Here is a 23559-nt window from a genome sequence, read left to right on the forward strand (position 1 = left end):
TTGAAGACTAATGCCATCGACAATGTCATGTAGGAGGACATAATGTTGAGGGTATCCCTACCCGTCAACCACTACTAAAAATATATATCTACATCGCCGCATGATCACAAGCAACAACCACACCAAACCTACAATCACCACCAAACCATCACAATAACCCCTTTAAACCTCATAATCCATGTAGATAACCCACCAACACACATACAACCGAATTCAACAATCCCAATTTCTGCATCCATACCATCTCCATCACATTGACACCAATTCATGCACCATGACCGCCGGACCGGCAACGACGTCATACCCGCCGCCTTTCTTTCACCGTTTGCGACCTCTCATCAACCCACTCCAACCTGTACAATGACGACCACGCAATAGTGTCATCACGATCAGCATGAGTCGATCTATTTGAACATCCAAATAACCCAAATTCACACACATATGCACCATGGATGGAGAGGAAAAGCCAGCATTACACCGCGATCACGTAGGTTGTTCAGCATACCCAGTGTTCACCGCAGAACGAAGCTAACTTATCCGAAAGAGTCGCGGCGGAACGGATGGATATTCGTCAGATACACATAACCAGCTCGAGGTAATCATGATTATGATATCTCGCAATGACCGGAGTGACTAACACAAGATATATCCGCTAGGTCGTCCTCCAACCCGAATGCAGCCATCGTCGCAAATCCTCCCTTGTCATGGCAGATGATCCCATGACGAGACCCGATCTTTCGCATGCCGACCAGACGACAGCGTGCTTCGTGCACTCACTGATAGCAGGGGAATGGGGGGATCCGACGAATAAAGTGAAGGTTTTAGAGGGGGTATTGAAGGGGACCAAGGACGAGAAATTGAAAGAAAAAGAAGAAGAAGCAGCAATGGAGGAAGACGACGAAGACGAGATAGAGAAAGAAATGATGCAATCACGACACCTGACGAAGAAGCAGTTATCCGATATGGCGTGGAACGTGCGCAAGCTGTCCAAGAAGCTGGACAGTATCAAATTGAAACTCACGGTCAAGACGGTATTCCTGGTCACCAAGGCGGGCGATCAATCGGTGATTGGATCGACGAGGGAGGTCGCCAGGTGGCTTCTGTCGAGGGATCGCGATACGCAGTATAATGTGTATGTGGAGAAACGGTTGGAGACGGATCCGGAGTTCGGTGCAGCAGAGATATTGAGAGAGGAGCCATCGGCGAAGAGTCGGCTGAAGTACTGGGACCATGAGCTGGCGGCGGAGAGGGCTCATTTGTTTGATTTCGTGGTTACGCTTGGAGGAGATGGTACTGTGCTGTTTACGAGTTGGCTGTTTCAGCATGTGGTGCCGCCGGTGTTGTCGTTCTCGCTTGGTTCGTTGGGCTTCTTGACCAAGTTTGACTTCAATGAGTATCAGAAGACGCTGTCGGCTGCGTTTAAGGATGGCGTGGTCGTCAATCTACGACTACGGTTTGAGTGCACGATTATGAGAAGTAATCCGTTGCCGAAGGGGGAGTTGGGCCCCGGTGGGAAACGGGATTTGGTTGAGGAGTTGATTGGAGAAGAAGGTGATGATACGTTAACGCATAGACCGGATAAGGTGCTTCAGATATTGAATGATGTTGTTCTCGACAGAGGGCCGAATCCTAGTATGTCCTCTCTGTCACCTTGTCGCATGGAGTGCTTGCTAACTGTTTATATAGCTATGTCATCGATTGAGTTGTTCGGCGACGATGAACATTTCACAACGCTGCTCGCTGATGGTGTTTGCATAGCGACACCAACCGGCTCGACAGCGTATAACCTCGCAGCTGGAGGATCACTATCTCATCCGGACAACCCTGTTATTCTTGTCACTGCAATTTGCGCCCATACACTCTCCTTCAGGCCTATAATCCTGCCAGATACGATTGTTCTCCGAATGGGAGTACCCTACGATGCTCGGGCGAGCTCATGGGCCAGCTTTGATGGCCGGGAGAGGTGAGTTACGTTGACCAATTCATATAGAAATAGATGGCTAATCAGAACACAGGATTGAATTACACCCAGGAGATTATGTGACAGTATCCGCATCGCGATATCCATTCGCGAATGTTCTACCCCGTGGTCGACGTGGAGACGACTGGGTGCACACTATTTCCAAGACACTGAATTGGAACTCTAGACAGAGGCAGAAGAGTCTTGATCCGGTGGATGAAGCAAAGCGCAATAAATAAGAACTTGCTTGCTAGCAACGAGCATATGGACATGTTTACGATTCGATATACAATATTACCAAATACGGAATTTTATGCATACTGCCATAAACTTGAATATGAACATATGTAACATAACATGGGAAAGGAGAACTACCTCCTAACAAAATGATGCGCGCTAAACTTGGCGAGAAATCGAACGTTCGATTTCTTTCGTAGCGGAGGCTGGTGATGAAAATTCGGCCTCTCTAGAATCTTCGTATGGGTCGGCGGGTTTCCCGGGCAGCCTGAGGCCGACTATAAAAAGGGTCTTCCCGCACCGAAATTTTTTCTTTCTTTCTCTCGCACTTCAACTCATGTTGAGAAAAATCTCACAGACGACAAAGCTTGGTCGATTGGAATTTTATGATGATTCCCATCGAGTGCTATAGCACTAACTAGCGACATTTACTCTCATACACAACACCAATCGCATTGTGCGACTAACTTGGTAAGTTCTACAATTTTTTTTGCTTTCGCACGCATTTTACCTGCCCCAACACGACCAGAACCTTCGCCTTGACTCAAGGCGAAGGCTTCTTATGATGAAAACTTTTCCTACATTCGCAGTTTCCACGCTAGTCGTCGCCATGAACCCATCATAGACGGCTCTGTGCGCAATACTTCCTTGGATGTCTGACTTGGTCGTCAATTCTTTTTGATTTTGATTCACCATTGGTTTTGCCGCGAGCGTATGCTAATATTGCTTGCTTAGAATAGGTTTATTGGCTTTCATAGCTTTATACCCTGACAGGGGTTGATATTGAAGGAGAGGAAGGGCAATTCGAGACTTCGTCGACGCTTGCTCAGGGATTAGTTAGATTTATTCGCAATGGATATTTGTTCGATTGAAGATTGTTCGCTCGCAGATTCGTAATACACCTGTATATCCTGCAGACCGTAAAGTAGTAGAGTCTTTTCGATCCCTACCAGTAAGCACGACCTGTACATTTCTGTGGTGGCATGCGGCTCAATTAAGCCTAATTCCAAGCACCTGAGGCCATCACCAAAACTGCATGACTGCGCCCCTGCCTCCCCGTAGCTTCTTCCCCCATGCCGCCTACCGGAGGGACATCTATCAACAGCTTCGCCCGTTTCTCGTCGGTCATTCAATTCCACCTACACTCATGAACCAGCATGATCATATCGCCTGATCTTTCCTACTGAAGCCCACCAGAATGACCGACTAGCTCTCCGTGAACCAAAACCCTCGTCATCCATCGTAACCAACTCTGAATACCTTCACATACTGTCAACATGGCGCAACCCGCCCGCCACGCCGCAATGCTATCCATTAGCAACAGCGGTCCAAACCTCCCCGTGGCAGCAGCAGCAGACAGACAGCAACCGGCACAACACATCCACACGCAATCCCAATCAAGCCAGGGTCTGCGCGTCCCGTCAAACCGCAAAACCATCTACGATAGACACCTGAACCGCAGCCGCAATGCGGAGCTCAGCCGGGCTAGCTTCGCCTTTCTGTTCGCCGAGATGGTGACTTATGCTCAGAGACGAGTAACGGGAATTCAGGATTTAGAACGCCGGTACGTATAAGCTTTGCTTGCACACACCCTCCGCCCCCCCAAGTTCAAACCATATACTGATTGATATTGTAGATTGAACGAACAAGGCTACCCCCTAGGTCTCCGACTCCTCGACCTCCTCTTCTACCGCACCATGTCCAGTTCCACATCCTCCGCTCTATCCAGCTCCTCCTCAACTTCTTCTTCCCCTCCCAACCGTCCCCTCCGCATCCTCCCCCTCCTTCATCTCATCCACGGCCCTCTCTGGCGCCTCCTGTTTAATCGCCCCGCCGATGCCCTCGAGCACTCTGTCTCTCCGGAGACGCCTAATGAATATATGATCACCGATAATGATCCCCTCGTTAATACGTATATCAGTGTGCCGAAGGAAATGAGCATGCTTAATTGCGCTGCCTTCGTGGCGGGGATTATTGAGGGCGTTTGCGATGGGTGTGGATTCGAGGCGAAGGTCACCGCTCATAATCAGCCTACGGAGATGTGGCCCGGCAGGACGATATTCTTGTTGCGCTTTGGGGAGAGTGTTATGGAGCGGGAGAAGGTTTTGGAGAGGGCGGGCGTTAAATAAACTTATGGGATATATAATGATATCCTTGTGCGGCGGCTGTTTATTCTATTCCCTACGGTGTATGATCGGCCATTGTTTATGCAGCGATTTGTTTCAGTATTATAGAATGCGAACGGGTTCTTGTGATGTGTGGTGTTATGGGTTACGTCGGTTGGGTGTGGAAAGAGGTACGGTTTATATGTGACAGTCGCAGCAGCATTCATTGTTGATGCCGGCGTGATGAGTCCGCTCGAACATCTGTGTGTTGTATGTGCAACAGCAAGACGTTTATATTTACGTTGCTGTTCGTCCGCCGAACGAACACGCAGGTAGAGTCTATTCTCCTAGGAGGCCACATTAACTGCAGGAGGAAATTGCATCAATCATGACCCAATCCATCCTTCATATCAAGATACCCACATAAACGCCGATTAGAAATAGAATGTCCCCATGGCCTAATTTGCATGCTTTTCTTTTACCGTTCGGGCGAAACACTCACGCGCCTCCGTTTCTCCCGATCTTCATAAGGCGACGGGCTCCGTTTCCTGCGACTGCTCGTATCAGGCCTATACCGGTCTGCTGAACGATCGCGACGGTCTCGCCGCGGCGAGCGTGATGGCGATCTAGACCTCCGTCTCTCGCGCACAGCAGAGGCATTAGCCCCAGTAGGTCCCTTAGGTCTATCATCACGGTCACGGTCAGGCATGAATCGCTCGTCGGTAATGCCTATAGGGGCTCCACCATCGCGATTCCGAGACCTGTTCTGGAACCCTTCGCCAAAGCGACCTGTGTCCTCTGATTTCAGATCCCTATAGCGCGTGCGTCCCTTCTTTCCAAGCTTCGTCATATCACGGATCTGCATGTACTGAGGTAGAGTCTCCCGCGAGACATCGTCCGCAAACTTCGCACCCATGATATTCCTCTGTGCCAGTCCCTCGCGCTCCATGTCCTCGCTGAAGAACGCTCCCTTATGAAAGTACCGCTGCATGTATCCGGCCTGGCCTCGAGTAGCCTCCTTCTCTTCCTCCTGCTTGGCGAGATATTCGCGATCTTCGCGATCGCGCTCCTCGGCAGTGAGATTCCTGCGCCGCTCGACCTCTTCACGCTCCTTCTCCGCAGCCTCGATCGCTTCACGCTCGCGCTTGATGCGCTTCAGTTCTCGGAGCTTCCACGCCGCGTACTCCGCCTCGGGATCCTTTCCGTCGGTATCGTCAATCGCGCCTTCTTCGCCGACTTCGAGCTCGTCGTCATCCCACGCCCGATTCGCCTCGCTCCGAGCAATGGCGTCCTTCTCTAGTTGTTCCCGAATCAAAGCATCGGCTTTCTCCTGTCGCTGCTTCCGACGCTCCTCTGTCTCGGCTGAGCTATCCACCACTGTGCCTGTCGCGGCTTGGCCGTTCTGTGTTTGAGCGGGGGCGTTGTTGCGCCTGTCTTTCCTGATGAACGTAGGTCGTAAAAGCACTCTGCGCGGTGCCTCGTCTTCGGAACTGCTCTCTTCTTCGGAACTCTCTTCCTCTTCATCCTCCTCCTCCTCCTCTTCTTCGTCCGATTCATCCTTCACCGTAGCCGTCCGCGCCGGCGCAGCCACCCTGTCGCCAGCAACAGGAGCAGCCGCCTTCGCATGCTTGGCCTCATCTTCTTCCTCCTCATCCTCCGTCACAAACCCCTCTTCATCCTCATCTGCTTCCTCCTCCTCAATCTTCACATCCTTAACACCCCGAGCGATCTTCGCCGCGCCCGCAGGAAACGAGCTCGCCTTGGGAGCTTGTCGTCGCTGTTGTTCGAGTCTGCGTCGCTCCTGCTGTTTCTGTCTCTCGGCTTCCTTCTTGGCTTCTGCTTCCTCTTCGTCCTCTTCTTCCGATGACGAGGGCTCCTCGGCGATGGCTTTTCCGGGTCGATATCTGCTTGGTCGGACGGGGTTTGCGGTCATGCCGCGATGGGAGGAGGGGAGGGGAGGTGGCATGTCGATTAATGAATTGTGGGAATCAATTTAACAATAGAAGAGAACTGCGCGAAGTACTATATTTCTCTCTTGGATTGGTAATGAGATTGAATTAGAAGTGTAGCGCGTGGCGTTATTCTGGATTATACTCTGTAAAAAAAGAATTACCGGCAGTCGGAGTCCATACTTAGCTCTCTCTCGCTCTCTCTCCGCCTTCAATAATCGAACCTTAGGCCGAGATCCAGACATGCAGAAAGCTCCGGGCAGTCACATGACCACGCGTCACGCGCGCCGCGCCTATCCCATCTACTACTACTAACTACCTAAACTATTGTGATCAATACCATATCAATATCATATCAACACCATTTCCACCATTACTTGCTCCTCTTCCTTTCAAATACCCCCTTGATAACCAACTCAGCAAACAAATCCACCCGCCAACACCACCTCCACGAACGAGAAGAAGGAAATAGGAATAAGCAATAAAAATGTCCCTCCAAACCCCCCGCATCCTCCCCTCCCACCTCCACGCCTTCCACCCCTCCTCCACCGGCCCACGCACCTCGCATACCGTCCGCATCCTAGGAACAGTGACTGCTCTGCGCGGCGACACGGCGACCATGACGTGCGGAAACCACGGCGATGTGACGCTCATCTTGAAGCCCGATTCGCATTTGCAGATGGGGAAGTTGGTCGAGATTATTGGCAAGGTTGCTGATTTGGATAATGGGAGTGTATGTTCAATACCTTTCCCCCCTCCCTGATGTTTTTGGGGGTAGGGCTGGGTTGGTTTTGGGATGGTTGATGGATAATGGCTGATGTTGTGGTGTATAGGGTGTCGGTATTAGAGTCCTAGGCAGTACGGATTGGGGGAGTCCGGCGGATTGTGGTACGTATTTTCACTTTCTTTTCTTGTAAATGAGGAGCAGAAGGGGATAAGGATAAGGTGCTAATTGACATTGATTGTAGACTACAAGATCTATGAGCATGTTGTCAATGCTACGCATAAGCTCAAGCCTATCTTTTATGATGAGTGAGTGGCTGTTAGGGAGGATGATAATGTGGTATAAAAGAATGGGTTAGTGGACAGGTAAAAGGCATGCTGAGCTACGTAAGATATCTTGCTGCGCTGGGTGGTTACTAGTATCTTTATGTGTCCTGCAGCTGAGGTGTCATTTGCATCGTGTTCGGGTTATTCTTCGGCGTTGGGTTAAATCTACGATATCTGTCTATCAAAATATTATACGGTCGATTTACAATCCACTACAGTAAACACAGCTTGTCAATTATTATTCACTTATTGTATGTTAAGCATCGAGTGCTGGTATCTTGTTCTAATCCTTCAATCCTCCCAAGTTTCCATCCGTAATATCCATCCCATTCAATCCACTTCCAACAAAAGCATATCATAGCCTTAGGTTATCCCCAAAGAAAGACAGTAGCGGCAAATGGCACATCACCATTGCCTATCCATCCAACGCCATCGCTAGAATAAAAACACAGGTAAAGAAATATCAAGTGAAAGTCGGCATCGTCGTAACACAAAAAGGAGACTCATTAAGCATCATTGGTAGTCTGGGGTTCCTTGTCCTTGGCAGCTTCTTCAGTCGCCTTCTCTTTCACGCCCAGGGCCAAGCTGTCGGCGTTGAGTGCGTCGGAACTGAAGAAGCCAGAGTCCAGGACATTGTTGTCAACGTAGTTGAAAATATCGAATTGGGGGTTCTTTTGGAGGTCCGGATCAGACAGCAGCGCATTGATGAGATCTTGAGAGTCTTCACCAGCTGGCTCGCCGTCAGTACCCGTGGGAGACACATAGTCCGAAGGGATCCAGTCAGGCCAATTGCCCTTGTTCGCATCGAGTGCGAAAAGCGCGTCAGCATTGGCAGAAGGTGCGTCCGAGAAGATATCCACAATCATGTTGTCTATCCCGCTAAACGCGTCCGTGCTGAAGGCATCATCTGCCAAAGCGGGAAGCCCAAGGCCCTGCGTGCGTGACTGCTTGGGCGTTTTGCTGTGGCGCGATGCCGGCCCCGGGCTGCTCTGGATCCGCTGAAGTCTTTGCGCGGTGACCCTGGTGGGCGTCGCATCGCTGCCGAGTCCCTTCCGGGTCCGCGAAGGCGAATCGCCGGGAAGGGAGTGCCGCTTCTCGCCCAGAATGCTGGCGCGGGGGTTGCGACGCCGAGGAGTGGGGCTGGTGGGCAGGTCAAAGTCAAACTCGGGACTCTCGAAGAGGTCGTCCAGGTCAGCAGAAGTCTGATTTTCCTTGTCGTCAGATCGCTTGTCCGATCCGCTATTGACACGAGGGCTCCGCCGGGGGCTGTTCAAGGTGGAGTCACCTAAAGCTCGCAAAGGCCCGCCCTCATTGTGCGAATTAGGAAAAAGCACTCTTCGCACAGACTTAGGAGTAAGAGCATTCTCACCCGCAGCAGAAGCATTGCGGTGCTCAAGATTTCTAGCTGGACTGGACTGGATCGCTGCTCGGAGGGCTTCCACCGGATCGTTCTCGTGCCAACGGCTACCCGCAGTATCGGTCGATTTGCGCGGTTCCAGGCTGTTTGCGCGGCGTCGCTTGGCTGGGAGCTCCTGGACATCATCATTGTCCTGCACACTGCTCGGCTCGTTCTCGTTGTTTTCATTGTTCTCGTTATCACCGCGGGGAGTAGTGCCATCGTCCACTGGAGGTGAGGATGCATCAGATACGCCGGGCGAAGAGGCATCGGGCTTTCCGGCTTCAGCTCTGACGCGGTTCCTCGCCGATGGAGGGTTGCCGGACAGCGGACCGCCGCCCTTGCGGTTCCTGGGAGGGCGCTTCCTCTTGTTGTTGCCGGACTTGTTGTTCCACTTGTTTTCTGGACGCATGCACTTGAACTTATGAAGCCAGAGACCACAGGCTAAAATATCATTAGTGACTGAAAGAATGAACTAACTGGAGGGTTACTTACGATTGCAGAGCAGGACTTGAACAAAGTCCTTATCAGTATCCACTAGGCTCTTCTTGTAGATCTTGAATTTGGTGACCTTTTCTTGATCATCGCGATCCACGGCTTGCCAGAACAACATAGCAGAATCTTTGACGAGATCAATGGCCTCTTCTTCGGTACCATCGATCTCCTTGGACCATGCCCTACGCCAGGTAGGGGTTTCAATCGAGCCGCAGTTTTCACAATAAGGAGGAGCCTGTCCGTCCCGAATGCACTGGGCAAGACGTGCTTGAACCTGCCGCACTCGTCTCGCACCAGCGCCACTGCGAACCTTGCCGTCCTCAGTAGGGGGTGGAGGTGCGGGTGTTTCCGCGACTGAAAAGTCACTCATCGGTCCATTCCAGGATTGTGTGTTGGGCACATGCACATGGGTAGGCATTACCGGATCACTCGCAGGGATAGCACTCATCAGCTGTTCCAATTCGCTTTGCGACATGGGAGCGGGCGCGAGAGGCTTGGGAGTTTGTCTGATACCGGCACGAGACGATGGCCGCGACCCCGCAGCACTAGCTGGGGCACGAGGAACCGCAGATACCTTGTCCTTAGCAGTTTGATCCGGCAGGGCATCGCTGGCGGGATAAGTATCATGGTTCAGGGGCCCAACAGGTGAGCTCGCTGGCACAGCAGGACGCACACTTCGTTTGCCTCGAGTTGCATCATTGGATCTCGTGCAGTCCTCCAGCGGCGTACCAATATCCTCATCCAGGAGATCGTCCATGCCCCCGCTCATGAAGCCTGAATCCGGGTCAGTGGCCATAGGCGGGAGAACTGGGCTGGAGCGGTTTGGAAAGCCGCAGTCGAGAACAGGAGGCGAAGACGGCATATTGAATGAAGGTTCGAAGATGCCTTGGTAGCGAGACTCCTCCGGCGACTGGGTGTTGTGGTCACCTGGATGATCATCGGCCGCAGTGTATGGTGACGTGTACTGAGGAGTGCTCTGCATTGACGACTCACGCAAGAGGCTGGGCCGGGGGCGTGCTCGGCGAGGCAGTTCATTCGCATGAGAAATCGGAGTTGGCGGGCGAACAGGCTCCTCATTTGAGCTCTGAGCAGCAGCGATTGAAGGATTGACGGGGGTAGGGCGATGAATACGCACGGACGCCGCAGTGCTTGCGGCCACACGAAGGGAGCTGGGTTGCCTTTCAATGTTCAAGTCTGACTTGCCGGGCCAATCCGCACGATACAATTTGGCTCTTTTCCGAGGTTGCTGTTCCGATGATTCATCACCACTACCGTAGCCGGACTGCATGGATCCTCTGCGGCTGGCATATCTCGCATGCATTGGGAGATCAGACTCGCGCATAGAAGCACTCGATGTCGGTCGAATAAGTTCGCTGTGAGATCTTTCCTGGATTTGGTCTTGCTGCTGCGCGGATGGCTGATAACCAGGGGTGGACATCCGGCTTCCATGACCAAGCACAGACTGCGAGGGCGACACCGAGCGAACAGACCCATTGGCGGCAATCGAAGGCAGCTCCCTTGGCGTTGAGCCTTCACTCAGTAGGCGATGGAACCGCTCAATTCCGGCATGGTCCACAGGCGATGCCGTGCGGTCGGGCTGTTGAGGACGATGGGCCAGCAGACCGGGGTTTTGGCGAAGAAAACTCGTCCAGGCCTGTGCGTCAAAGTCGTGGGGAATGACATTGCTCAGTTCGCGATATCTCTGCATGCTGTCCAGGTACTCGCTCTGCATAACTGTGGGAACAGGAACTAATCGCAATTTGACCTCCAATGTTTCCTGTGCACCTTTCGAAAATAACCCTAGAACATTCTTGCAGACACGACCGGTGACCATAGTTTCCGACTGATGTGCTGGTGCATCGGGAGTCGGGGAAGACGAAGCCAACACCCATGATAGCATCCCTTGTCCGACGAGGGGCGTCTCATATTCGGAGTAGTCGTAGGCGTACACCGTGTAATCCTGTCCAAGTTTGGCAACTAGTTCCGGACTGTCACATGAAACCATTGCAATAAGTATCCACGTAGTGTCGGTTGACCCTATGGCGAAAGCACTCACCTTGCCGAAACAATGGCTTGAATGCAGGTCTTCAATTCGATGACCCCAATTTGGGTCTTCTCATCGAGGGCAGCAGTCTGGATGTCGAGAAGATGGGGCCATCGGGCCAGACAGTTTGTCTTGTTGGCATCGTCGAATGTGTAGAGCACCTTCACTGCAAGTTTCGGAGCCACACAATTAGTATCGAACAAACTTGACACCACGAAAGGAAGAAAAAAAAATAATTACTCACGCCTCATAGGCCGGACGGAAATCCCGTCCTGAGAGTCCATGCCACCAGATGAAGGAAATCAACCATATGCTGGACCACAAAACCAAAGTGTAGAGTGAGAGAGCTGTAAGGTTCCGGAGAGAGAGAAGAGGGTTGCAGCCGGGTTGCTCGGAAGGTATTTCGAAAAGGGAGTGTCGAAGGTGTAACCCGAACAACAGGGTTCAAGAGATCGACCGTTGAGAACGAAGCAAGGTAGGGTTGTAATAATATCGTTGGATATGCGTCTAGCGTTATCGACCACTCAGAAAGGCCCAATTGGCGGGAGTGTCAGCCAGGGGAATGCCGAGGCGTGGATGTACTATGCAACGGAGGTCGCGGGGAAAGAGCCTGTGGAATGCCAACGCGGGACACGGAGCAACGAAAGGAGGAGAGGGTGCGGTGAGAAACCTGAGGCATGGGAGAGAGGAGGATATTTAGAAGAGAGAAAAAGGAGGAGAGAGAGATTAATCCAATGTGAGGCACTGGAGGTTGCTCCCTTTAACCGCAGGCCGAGGAGTTGGGGGGAAGAAGGGAAAAGGAGGAGGGACAGAGGTGAGGGTGGAAGGAGAGAAAAAGCGCAGACGCCTTGCATTTGAAGAAGTGATGAAGCTTGGACGAGAGCGCATCCGAGCGTGTCGGACGCGACGTGACGCCCAGCCAATCGCGCGCTCGGCTATTCCCGCCGCTCAAACACGGCAAACACGCGTGGCACGTGACAGCACTCGCGCCAAGCCAGGCTTCCAGAACAGAAGCTGCGGATTGAGATGCTCTCAAGTCGTCCCCGATCAAGTTCAAGCCTGTCCTTGCTGTCCTCCTCTGCACCGGCACCTCCCACCTCATATTTATACTCGCGCCCACCATGTCGACCGATCCCAAGATCCAGTAATTACCCCTCTTTTCCTACCCTCCTTTACATCCCGATGAGTCATTAGCTCTTGTCATGGTGTAATCCGCTTCTCAACCTGCCGGACCTCATTGCTAACCTTGTCTTGCAATTCAATAGGGACCTGCTCAACAAGCCTAAGAGCGAGCTCACGTACGTTATCGAACCCCTCCTCTTCTTTCCGGCTTTTATCAAAGCTTCCTATTCCCGTGTTCCTATCACATGATGCCCGATCCTTTGCACATCTATCATTCCAACTACCCATGCCCATCACACCCACGATATCCGGATAGTGTCCCGCGCGCCTAATTCTCATCGCGCCACACCATATCTATCTATCTATCTACCCACCCATCATCGCCATCCATGCGCTGACCTGTCCCCTCATCCAGTGAATACGAGGTTTCCCTCGTTGAGGAACATGAGCTCACTGCCGGTCCTTTGTCTCTTCTCCAAACCGCTACGCGCACACACACCCAGGTCCTGATCTCCTGCCGGAACAACCGCAAGCTCCTCGCCCGTGTCAAGGCCTTCGACCGCCACTGCAACATGGTCCTGGAGAACGTCAAGGAGATGTGGACCGAGAAGCCCAAGGGTGGTAACGGCAAGGGTGTCAACAAGGACCGCTTCATCAGCAAGATGTAAGCAATCACCATTGCTCCCCACCAGAAACCATAATAACCCAACCTCTTATCACAGGTTCCTCCGTGGTGACTCCGTCATCCTCGTCCTGCTCAGCTGAACCCTGTTCACGTGACGCGCTCAATTCCCTTCTCGAACGGTCCTGGGCCGGTCCGGGCTTGGCTTCTCTCTCTGATCGAGCTGAAATCCGACGGAGACGAATTCTAGTTGACACAGACGAATGAACGATACCCTTTTAGTCGTGCGATACTTACGGAATTGGACGGGATGTTAGATTACATCATCACGTACAATCTGCCTCCCCGCCCATTTAATCCAGCCCTCTCCGGACCTTGGCTCTCTTATTCTCCTTCTCGTTTCATATATTGCTATTTTTCCGATCTCAAATTTCACCGTTTCTTCTCTCTGATTTACGGCGGGGGCAGACTTGGCGTTCTCCGGACTCTTTTTGTTTTTTTAAAGCTAGAAAAAGGAATCTGAAGTGGAGTATCTCGGCTTGATAAAAGTAGGAGGAGCATTGATGAATCGGGTCTTACTCGAGAGAGAGCTAGATAGTCCTAGCCAGGATTATGAAATGTATCTGACTTGGTTGGGTATACTCTGACTGTTAATACTCAGATAAACTATAAAACAATGTACGAGTACACCATTATCGCACTCACGTAATGATTATCAAACTCAAAATTAGGCAGACCATTGCATGAAATTACTACCTTCTTACTTGATCTGATATTGCCATATTCATATTATAGGACTCCGTACGAAATAAATGAATCCAACTATGATCTTATCCATTCAATACTGAAAACTAAACAGTAAATACAAAGAAGTAGACATGCAAAAAAAAATGCGCCCAATTTATCATCATATTCATCATCATGAAATTATATTAAGATAAGAAAAAGTCCAAGAAATATCCCATAATATCCTCATCAACGGATGCAAGTTATATTTACCATGGGCCCGAAGAAAAGAAAAGAATGCAAGTGACACTTTTTTCTCTCTCTAGCTTCCTTACAACGCCTCAGACAGACCGTTGAGGAAGACGCTGAGTCCGTAAGCACCGGGGTCGGGGATCTTGCCCACCCATTCGTCTTCGCCACCGACGTAGACGGACCGTCCCAAGCTGGCCTTCATGTTCTTGGTGGAGTCGGTGCCTTCCTGTGCTGCTTTTGCGGCGACGTGCACGTCCTTGGCCTTTTGGAGCTGCGTGCAGAAGGGGACAAGGGCGTCCAGGAGGGTACGGTCACCGGGCTGGGCGGGGGTGTACCGGGAGAGTGCGGTGAGGGAGTAGGAAAGTGCAGCAGCCCAGACATCCACGGTGGCGGGGGTGGTGGTGCCTCGGTCTTGCTCGCGGAGACCGTGAGCCAGGGCGTTCAGGAAGATGGCGTAGATGGCTCCGGAGGTTCCGTCCATGACGTTCTCGACGATGCTGACGATGCGGTTCACTGCGTTCACGACGTCGTCGGTGAGCGGGGACGAGGGGTCTTCGATGAGCTTAAGGACGGCCTCGGCACCACGCTTCAAGCCCACGCCGCAGTCTCCGTCTCCGACGATGGTGTCGAAGCGGGTGACTTCGGGCTCAGCAGCAATGACACGCTTGAGTGCACTGCCCAGAACCTTCTTGAGGGAATCAACATCCACTATGATTTATGTTAGCTAAATCCAGAGAGGACAGGCCGCGATAATCGACCGGATAGGGGTACTGACGCTTGACGTTGCTGGGCTGATCCTCGGGCAACTTGGTCCTCTTCAGCTCAACAGGAGCATCAGAGCGGTGCTCCCAGGTCTCAGGACGGATGGGAGCAGACCAGCCAACCGCCTCAGCGGGGGCATCAAGGAGTTCAAGGAAGGACTTGCCCTCGCCCAGTCCAGTGTCCACGAGCTTCATCAGGGAGATGCTGAAGCCCAGGCCGTTCAGACTGGTGAGGAAGGTTCCCTGGATCACCCGAATGGGCCGAACGTTGTAGTCTCTGTTCAACTGACGGTACACCTCATCGGTGATACCCGACAGTTCGAGAGCGCTCACACCACCCAAGTTGTTGATTAGCAGCACAAACTCATCATCGGGCTTGCGAGTGATCCAGGCGCGGTCGGGGTCGTTGTGGTCCAAGAGCTGAAGGAGCATGGTAGCGACCAGTTCGGTCAACTCGAACTTCTCCCGGTGAGATCCCGGCTCATTGTGGATGCCCATTCCGACCTCGACCTCACCATCGGGGATGGTCTCCGTTGGCGGGGCTCTGCCAGGGACGTGGACATGCTCTAGGGAAGAGCCAACTGAGACGAGGTTCTTGTTTGCCAACTGAGCGGTGCGGTAAACATCCTCGAGAGATCCACTAATACAGTCGGCCGTCTTAGTTTACGCTTCTCACACTTCGAAAGGATTCAACTTACCCAGCTTCGGCCAGCGCGCTGACGATCTTCAAGACGAGGATACCACCACTAATACCGCGACGGCCGACCTTGCCGCCCTTCTTCTTGCCGACACCAACATCGTCGTTGATGGCGAAGAATTCGGTCTTGATGCCCGCGGCGCGGGCCTTCTCCGTAGCCATACCGAAGTTGAGGACATCGCCGGTGTAGTTCATGGGGATGATGAGGACACCCTTCTCATTGTCGACGCAGTCCATGACAGCCTTACGAATTTGCTCTGCGGAGGGAGATGCGAAAATGGTACCGGCGGCCGAGGCATCTAGGAAGCCCTTGCCAACATAGCCGGCAAAGGCGGGCTCATGGCCAGAGCCTCCTCCAGAGACAATCGCGACCTTGGACTTCGTCGTATCCGGACGACGGAAAATGATTTTGTTTTCAGGGTCATAGGCAAGAGAAGGGTTTGTGAGAGTCAGGGAGTTCAGAGCGGTCTGGACCAGATGGGTAGGGTCCGAGAAGAAGTGCTTGGCTGATGGCCGCGTTAGCGTATGTATCGGACAGTGTCTGATCCAGTGAAATTTGTGGAGAAGATCTGACTTCATGCCGGCTGTGGAAACCGGATCTGGGATTGCATGGTCTGACGCAGAGGGGCATAAATTCTGGGGCAAAGGAATAATAGGAAAAACAGGTAAAAGAGAGGCTCTTTGGAAAAGAGGTGTGTGTGTGGAACATACTTTGCATGATGGAGGGAGATCTAAAGGGTTGATCGCAACAAAAAACTGGGGAATTTGGTGGTGTATGACGTTTGGCGGGCGCGTAGGAACACGATCCGGCTCGAAAGTGGGGTTCAAGGAAGTACGGGTACAAGCGCAATGAATTCAACACTTAAGATCGTGGCTAGTCGACTTTCCAGAAAGGCGACTGCTTCGACTCTTTATATACGCTTTCTCGCTTGAGCTTCGGTTTTATTTTCTCTGAATGACCTTGGCTTGTCAGTTTCCCTTCTCACACGCTTCGGGAACATTCGCAGCAAGCGTACCAAAGCAGATAATGGCAATTTCTGGGGATGGCGCGTTGGCTCGGAATAGAGTCCGGATAAGGCGGGGAAAAAGTGGAGAAATCGGATTCGCCTGTTTGGGCGGCAGCTGTCAGTCCACTGATTTTCGTGCATCGAGAAAACTGGAGAATGGCATGGAAAGAAGGGATTATCATTTGCCAGTCGCACTCACGGTCACTTGTCAGGTGGGGGATCGGTCGATTGGCGGGTATCCTCAAGTGTTTGGGGATGACCTTGTAGATCTCGGATAAAGGTTTGGTAAGCGGATTGAGAAGAATAGAGGAAAGTCTGATTGGAATGGAGGATGGAGAGCAAGCCGGAGAAGGGTCAATTGCTTGAGGGAGAAGAAGAAGGTTCTATGAGGAGTATAGAGAAAGCGATGAGGAGAGCCAGAATCCGAGTGCGAGAGCTGGAGATAAATAGGACGAAGAGCCGGACACGGAGTATCGTGGACGTGTTGGGGGAAGTAGTACTTCAGGATGTCGTAAGTCGAGTCGGTGACTAGTAGAGCAACTTGATTGATCCATTTTCCAACCGATTCTCCAAAATAAAAGAAATCCAATATTATTATTATTATTTTATTTTTTTTGCTGCTCACATGAACAATCTCTGATTTTCGCATGACCGACCCATCGACCATGCGGTTCTGGATAAGGAAATCCAGAGTCGTTAGTTTCCAAGCTCGAGCTTGTAATCGACTCCACGCCCCCAGCCAGTTACGGTCTAGCGCTGTACCCCATGGGTCTGGAACCCGCCAAAATTACCCGCCGTGACTGGTGTCACTTTCCGGATGCTTCGGCTTACTATCTGTGGGAATTCCGCTTCGCCTGCCTTATTCTCGTGGAAAATTATCCCTTGACGGCCTGAATCTTTATCGGTACGGCTTCGGCCTGCTAAACCACTATCTACCTGACCAGGGTTGAGTTGGCTGCCTCTTCGTTCCAATGGTTCTGAGATCGACTGAGCCCGTGGGATGAACAGCGCTGTTCGCGGATGAGAACACGATAATCGAATTGTCCTGTATCAACTTTGCAGAAGATTTGCCAACAGAGACATACATACATACGTTACTACATACATACATACGGTGGTACATACAGTAGGTACTAGTACTAGATGCATTGAGTTGAGAATGAGATCGTCAATCTACTCCTTAGTAATACCAACAGATAGAGTCGACTCCGTGCGCACGCAGGGCAGTAGTATTGGGGGAAGGGGGCGCAATGAAGGCGATGTCACGGGTGCGTAACCCTTCCTTTTCCGGATACATTGATTGCCGCTGAGACGCGCAAGGATGTTCGAGAACCTGCAGCTTACTGGAGACACAACAATATTCTACACAAGTAACCCCACTAAATACAAAGTACCGTGTACAAAATAGACTGATTCTTCTATAAGTGGCCCTACTGAGTGGCGGAGGAATACTAATAATGGCAATTCTTGATTTGTAGGCATTGGCTACCTGGTATGCTTAACTACGCCACAAACATGGCAACAAAAGCATGCCTTGCTTGATGGCGAAGGGGGGTATGGGTATGCTTGATTCCGTGAAGATAAGTGATATCGGATTGGATGACTGGTAGACTCTAGTGGTACCACTTACTGCAGACATCAGGTAGATAGTAGTATTAACCATGACCCCACTCAACTCAATCAGGTACCCTGGGCATGAATATTATCCGCCTGTAAAGTCTGAGAGTTATTACATGAGTCCAGCCCCCATCTCATTCATAAGCTTGATAAAACTGTTGTTGCATATCAAAGCCCATGGGAATATAATTCCTGACCACCGCATACATGCATGCATATGATCTATGCTTGCTTTCTGCTGCCGTGCCCGCAGCTTAGGCATCCGTCGCGGCATGTTTTGTTGCTGGCAAACCGCTGCAGAAAGTCAGGCATCCACAATGTAGTTGTCGTCGTCGTCGTAGTAGTACATTACGTGCTTTGTAGTACGTAGTCACTTTCAATTTTTGGGCAAAAGATAAACCAAGTGGTCAGGTATGTATGGAGTACGAGCAACATTTCTCAACAAATGATGTGCAAGGCAAATAATATTGGAGAGTTGACCATCCTCACCCGAGCCGCATGGGGGTTGCGCAACGGGATCGTCAGAGAACCAAATCCCAACAGATGAGTAAGTGGGAAAAAAACGATCATGGGACCTTCAGAAAATGAACACAAAAAAAGAAACATGAAGGAAGGGGTTGGAGATTGTGCAAGCCACCACTTCTCCGCTGTCAGATCTTTAGTATGAAACAGCAATCCTTACTCCATCGGGAGGAAACCGGGATGTTGATACGTGGAAGAAATGGAAAAAGAAAAAAAGGGAAGGGTTTCTCCGATTATCTACGGTAAAGACTAAGGATGACTATAGTTCATTTTGCAAAGTCGCCGGGTCATGGATGGGGCGATGATGGATCGGCCGCGTCCCTGAAGGAGAGGAAAAAGCTCAGACATCCACGTGAGCGGATGGAAAGTTCCCAGGATTTTCCCCCCTAACTTTACTATGGGGGGAGTTGCTATGGAGTACTCCATAGATAGTAAGCCGGATGGATCCCCCCGAAAGCTCTAGACCGTTTCGTCCCCTTCCCGATTCGGCTCGAGTAGTCATCGATGGGCTGCACCTTCCACGGGCTGACACTTCCATTCCATTGCCTTTTTCGGCCTTCCCTCACATTTCTGGCGCTGCTTTTCTCTGCCGAGAGCCCGACTGCCTGTCTCTCGGGCGAGAGAAGAACCAAGCAATCTCATCCATGCACTCATGACTGACTGACTGACGGATTGACTCTTTGGGCTCAAGCTGTAATGAGCATTCAGTTTGAATGAATGCAGCAATTCCGATTCATACCACATACTCACCCCTACGTGGGGTGTAGCTCCAGATGTACCTTGCTGTATCAATTATCCACTACACATTCTAGTCGTTCCAATCCTGCAGCGGGTTAACTACTTAGTAGCCTAGTTTGCTGTTAGTTACTATCTAGCTACTAATTAGGTAGGGACAAGGAAGGTACACGTGAGGCACGTTAGATCCGTCCACTCCTCAACAGTTTTCCCCCCCAAATTCGGTCGGTGGGAATGGGGGGGCAATCGTAAAAGGCAACTATACCGAGGGTTCCTATACAACGCACGCAAGTAGAGTTGCAGATTCGCGACACACGACTTTACTATGTACTACTTGACTCTTTCTTCCCGACGGATCCCCATGGAAGCTCTCTCCTTGGGTCCCCAACTAGGCTTGTGGGACCGGCGATGCTCCGCAACCATGCCAGGGATCAATCTGCTGCTAGTCTAGTCTAGTCTACTTCGTACTAGATTTTACTTGGGAGAGTTGATACCCCATTCTCTTCTCTCCCGACATTCCGGTCACCCCACCTACTACTACTGCTGTGTCGACCGTCGCTGCTAGCAGAAAGCGCCCGAAAAGGCCACGACTACTCCCTGTATCTACACGGCTAGCTAGCTGCGACTGTGCCTAGGAGGGAAGGTCCTTAAGCAGAATGGACACATGACTGTATTAGTGCATTCTTTATCATGCCATTTCGTTCTGACGGTCTCTGAGCTGTCAACCAACACTATACGAAGTACCACATCGTCGAACCCCAATGCTTTGCACCCGACATAGCACCACTGCAAATTTCTAGGCCACATATTGGTACCGGTTTCCTTCCTCGCGCTCCATGTAGTCTTTCTCAATCAGTCTGCACACGATTGCGTCAGCTATGATATACCTTATGCTGGTGTTAGGATCGGAAGAACTCACTTCTCAATATTCTTCTTGATATCCGCCGGCTCTAACACTCCGCGACTTCGGGTTGCCTTGATAACCTCAGCCACGAGTTCTGCGTGCGTGATCGTCTTGCGACTCTTCATGATTCGCACAATCGCCGCTTGTGTCTCATAATGACGATCGGCAGCCACCCGCTCGTGCGTGGTCTTGTTCTCTTCCTTCGTCTCTTTCAGCTGAATTTGGTTGATCTTAATCCGCATCTTCGGGTCGGTGAATGCCGCGTTGTACGAAAACTCGTCTGTTGTATTCACATCCCGGCCCTTCGGCTTCTTGCTTAGAACACGGTATTTCGCACATGCGAGCGATTGCAGCGTTCGTTTCAATTCTTGATCAGCTGTGCATCGATACATGTCAGTAGAGGCCCAACTTGCGTAGGTTTCGGGGTAGAGAGGCAGTGCAACTTACATAACATGGTCGCCTCCTGTATCTGTAAATACCCGAGACTTCCACCCTCCGGGATATCGTTGAAGAGCAACAGAACGATCGCCTGGAAGGAGCTGACCACCAGTTCCTTGTCTCCCTTGGGAAATCTTGCGCGTAGCTGACAATGTGCCAATTGGTGCTTCCAGTTGAGCTTGCGCCCGTTGTATTTGGTGTTGTAGAACTTTTCGAAATCGTCGACAGCAGTCGCAATTTCTGGCGGTATCCGCACCTGAACATCGGGATATGTTGGCCATGCTGATGCAGAAAGCACGCTGACGTTCAAATCCACCGGTAGACGGTCCCGCCGTTCGCGCTGTATTGAACTGTATGCCGACATCTCATCGCGCGCAACATCCATGTCTTTGAACATCGACTCCAGATTATGCGTGAAGCTTGACCCACATTCTAATTCGCAATATTAGTAACGAGTTGAGAATGAAAAATGGACAAGAATTGTACAAACCTGTCTTGAGTCTTGCCAGCATACTCTTTTCCGCATCGTCGCTGGCGCTCCTGCCCATCAGCAACCGACGAGCGAGATCATTCTTGTAGAAGGCCTCGAAAACTGCTTTGCCATGGACAAAACGGAACAGGTCCAAGACCTGATCCAGTTGCCTGTCGATTTCGGCGTCTTCATCGGCAAGTGGCATGTCCTCCGCCTTGCGTGCAGGTGCGAGCTTCCACCCGCCCTTGAGGAGCCGGTCCACGTATTTGGCAATCATCTCTCCAGTCTTGGGGTTGTCAGTACCTCCAGTAGCTTCCGACTTTCTTCCTTTATTGATGAACGTCTCAAAGGCTTCGCGGAGTGTATGGCCCAACTCCTCATTCCGGTGGAAAGAATGAACCCAGATATCGTCAAGTTGCTGCTTGAACTCTAATAGATGAGCCACCATGTCTGCTTCTTTATCCTCGTCGAAGACGATCCCAGAGCCCTCCTCAATGATATAACCACTGAAAGCGGTCTTCAACTTCGCACCGAGGTCCTTCCGCTGCAGGAGTAAGTAAAGCCTTTCTAAGGCAACCTTGTTCCCTGCACGCAGTAGGCCTAGTATATCAGGCTGGTTGAGCAGAACATCTTCTTGCTCTGTTACCAAGGCTCGATCCAGGAGCTCTGATAACATCTGCTTGGTGCTCCTATTCAGCGAAAACAGCTCACATCGAGTCACTTCGCGCTCAATCAAACGGTGGCTGTTCTCCGCAAAAGTAGCCAAATACCCTGTTGCTTCTCGCTGGGCCCATGTAGAGAAGTATTTCTTGGATTCTGATATCAATAGTGGTTCAAAGCCAGTCGTATAGATGTCAAGGCCGTGGAAAAGTTCAATTGTATTTCGAAGTAATAACGAGTCTGCCACCACGCTTTGTTCTTCGCCACGGTCTGCCTCAACAAGGTCACAAGCGCCCTGTAGAATCTTCGGCTGTAATACTGCATCGGAAAATATGTGCTGCCGGAATTGAATTAAGCCCATCTCACGTATCATGGGGAATTCTTTGGAATGGAGGAGGAATGACTGGTCGAGGTAGTAGAATATCCAGCGCACGGTAACCTACTATAGAGTCAGTATCTCCTCAGAATCCAACTGTATCCGGAGGTTATCCATACCAGCTTTGACTGCCACTGCGACCATGCTTCAACAACCGCCCGCAATGTATCGACGTTGCTCCCATCTGCAGCCTTTGCCACCAATTTATCGCGTAATTTTCCAGACACATGTTCTCGACACCGATCTTGGAGCCGTTTGGCTAAAACTGCAGCTCGACCTTGGCGACATACATTTTCGGCACCCTTGTAAAGCTCCTCGAGAGATATCTCAGGCTTTCCACCATCAAAGATCGCTGACAGCGCTGCATCAAGTTGGCCCCATATCTTCTCGAAGTATGATTCCTGGTTCAACCGTGATCCCGCGCGGAGATTCTTCACAACCAACCGCTTTGCTCCAGTGTGGGGAGTGAAATTGTTTTGGCGCGACGTTGCGTTGAAGGTGCGAGGTTTGATGGTAGTATTAGGAAGATCGGCCCCGCTCGCACTCTGTCCCATCGGCGCGCCAGGCCTGGACTCTGCATTTGCGAAATTGTACATCCTGTCGGAAGCGCTGCAATCTCGCGAGTAAGCCGAAGGGACAGAGTTCGATGAGGGTGGCGATAGTCGTAGACGCTTGCTCGTCGGGGACGTCTGTTGGTGATGACCTCTGGCGGGGGTCGTATGGTTCCGAGAGAGGAATTCCGAAATGTTCGCTTGCTGCTGCTGGGGTTGTTGCAATGCCTCCTCTTGATCAGAGAGCTTCCTCTTACCGATAGACTTGCGCTTACCGCTCCTCTGCTCGGTGGTGCCTCTCGAGTTCTGCTGCATCTACCCGGCTTCGTCCGAGGAGAGGAGGTGAGGTTGAGAGAGAAGCGCTCAGCGTTGGAAGGATCCAAATAGTATGTAGACCCTATTAAACATGGTAAGCTCGTCAACCGTGGAGGGGATATTGGTGACAGCAAGACAGTGACGGTAATAGGGCAGGGTGCGTCGTCAAGGTTGGGTTTGAGCTGGAGCTTGGAAGGGCACGACAAGGTGAGTTGAGCTGGTGGTTGCCCGCGGGCGCCCAAGAAGCCGGAGATAAGATAATACGTCCGCCTTTCCGATTTGTCGCATGATTGGACGGGGGTCCCCTTTGGGTTTATTTCCTCTAGTACTAACTAGAGTAATAATACCTTACTGAGTACATGCACAGCGGGCTAGTATTACAGATGAAATCATGTGAATGCGCTTGTTACAAACGTGCGATCATTAAAAGCGCTCCAAAATCACATATGCTGCTTCGCCACAAAGGGTTTTGTGGGCTGAATAGCAAAGATCATCCAAGTCTTTGACTAAACACACTTCAATATACATCGTTCCCACCAGTTTACT

The 23559-nt window shown here is 51.2% G+C and overlaps 8 protein-coding genes across 8 annotated transcripts; 4 read left to right on the plus strand and 4 right to left on the minus strand.

The window, feature by feature from the left end:
- Nucleotides 1-448: 448 nt before the first annotated feature.
- AtWU_01123 (putative NAD+ kinase) lies at nucleotides 449-2199 on the plus strand (the record flags this gene model as incomplete). Its single annotated transcript, XM_035496238.1, has 5 exons — nucleotides 449-487; nucleotides 545-595; nucleotides 657-1632; nucleotides 1687-1963; nucleotides 2016-2199. The coding sequence occupies 5 exons, from the start codon at nucleotides 449-451 to the stop codon at nucleotides 2197-2199; spliced, it is 1527 nt and encodes a 508-aa protein (XP_035352131.1).
- Nucleotides 2200-3474: 1275 nt separating this feature from the next.
- AtWU_01124 (trafficking protein particle complex subunit 5) lies at nucleotides 3475-4326 on the plus strand (the record flags this gene model as incomplete). Its single annotated transcript, XM_035496239.1, has 2 exons — nucleotides 3475-3761; nucleotides 3834-4326. 2 exons carry the CDS (start codon nucleotides 3475-3477, stop codon nucleotides 4324-4326), a joined length of 780 nt encoding a protein of 259 aa, XP_035352132.1.
- Nucleotides 4327-4780: 454 nt separating this feature from the next.
- On the minus strand, nucleotides 4781-6268 carry AtWU_01125 (microfibrillar-associated 1 family protein; the record flags this gene model as incomplete). The annotated part of the gene is made up of 1 exon (XM_035496240.1): nucleotides 4781-6268. The coding sequence occupies one exon, from the start codon at nucleotides 6266-6268 to the stop codon at nucleotides 4781-4783; it is 1488 nt and encodes a 495-aa protein (XP_035352133.1).
- Nucleotides 6269-6738: 470 nt separating this feature from the next.
- On the plus strand, nucleotides 6739-7287 carry AtWU_01126 (putative ssDNA binding protein Ssb3; the record flags this gene model as incomplete). Its single annotated transcript, XM_035496241.1, has 3 exons — nucleotides 6739-6984; nucleotides 7085-7139; nucleotides 7220-7287. 3 exons carry the CDS (start codon nucleotides 6739-6741, stop codon nucleotides 7285-7287), a joined length of 369 nt encoding a protein of 122 aa, XP_035352134.1.
- A 520-nt stretch (nucleotides 7288-7807) lies between these two features.
- On the minus strand, nucleotides 7808-11520 carry AtWU_01127 (putative GATA transcription factor (Ams2); the record flags this gene model as incomplete). Its single annotated transcript, XM_035496242.1, has 4 exons — nucleotides 7808-9141; nucleotides 9193-11180; nucleotides 11249-11402; nucleotides 11481-11520. 4 exons carry the CDS (start codon nucleotides 11518-11520, stop codon nucleotides 7808-7810), a joined length of 3516 nt encoding a protein of 1171 aa, XP_035352135.1.
- Nucleotides 11521-12357: 837 nt separating this feature from the next.
- Nucleotides 12358-13123, plus strand: AtWU_01128 (mRNA splicing protein SMD2; the record flags this gene model as incomplete). The annotated part of the gene is made up of 4 exons (XM_035496243.1): nucleotides 12358-12380; nucleotides 12502-12534; nucleotides 12774-13022; nucleotides 13081-13123. The coding sequence occupies 4 exons, from the start codon at nucleotides 12358-12360 to the stop codon at nucleotides 13121-13123; spliced, it is 348 nt and encodes a 115-aa protein (XP_035352136.1).
- Nucleotides 13124-14037: 914 nt separating this feature from the next.
- AtWU_01129 (putative dihydroxyacetone kinase (DakA)) lies at nucleotides 14038-16134 on the minus strand (the record flags this gene model as incomplete). Its single annotated transcript, XM_035496244.1, has 4 exons — nucleotides 14038-14666; nucleotides 14734-15359; nucleotides 15418-15922; nucleotides 16128-16134. The coding sequence occupies 4 exons, from the start codon at nucleotides 16132-16134 to the stop codon at nucleotides 14038-14040; spliced, it is 1767 nt and encodes a 588-aa protein (XP_035352137.1).
- Nucleotides 16135-20093: 3959 nt separating this feature from the next.
- AtWU_01130 (cullin family protein) lies at nucleotides 20094-23013 on the minus strand (the record flags this gene model as incomplete). The annotated part of the gene is made up of 5 exons (XM_035496245.1): nucleotides 20094-20154; nucleotides 20217-20577; nucleotides 20649-21071; nucleotides 21130-22210; nucleotides 22267-23013. 5 exons carry the CDS (start codon nucleotides 23011-23013, stop codon nucleotides 20094-20096), a joined length of 2673 nt encoding a protein of 890 aa, XP_035352138.1.
- Nucleotides 23014-23559: the final 546 nt, after the last annotated feature.

The sequence above is a fragment of the Aspergillus tubingensis genome (assembly GCF_013340325.1).
Source record: "Aspergillus tubingensis WU-2223L DNA, scaffold_2, whole genome shotgun sequence".
Lineage (NCBI taxonomy): Eukaryota > Fungi > Ascomycota > Eurotiomycetes > Eurotiales > Aspergillaceae > Aspergillus > Aspergillus tubingensis.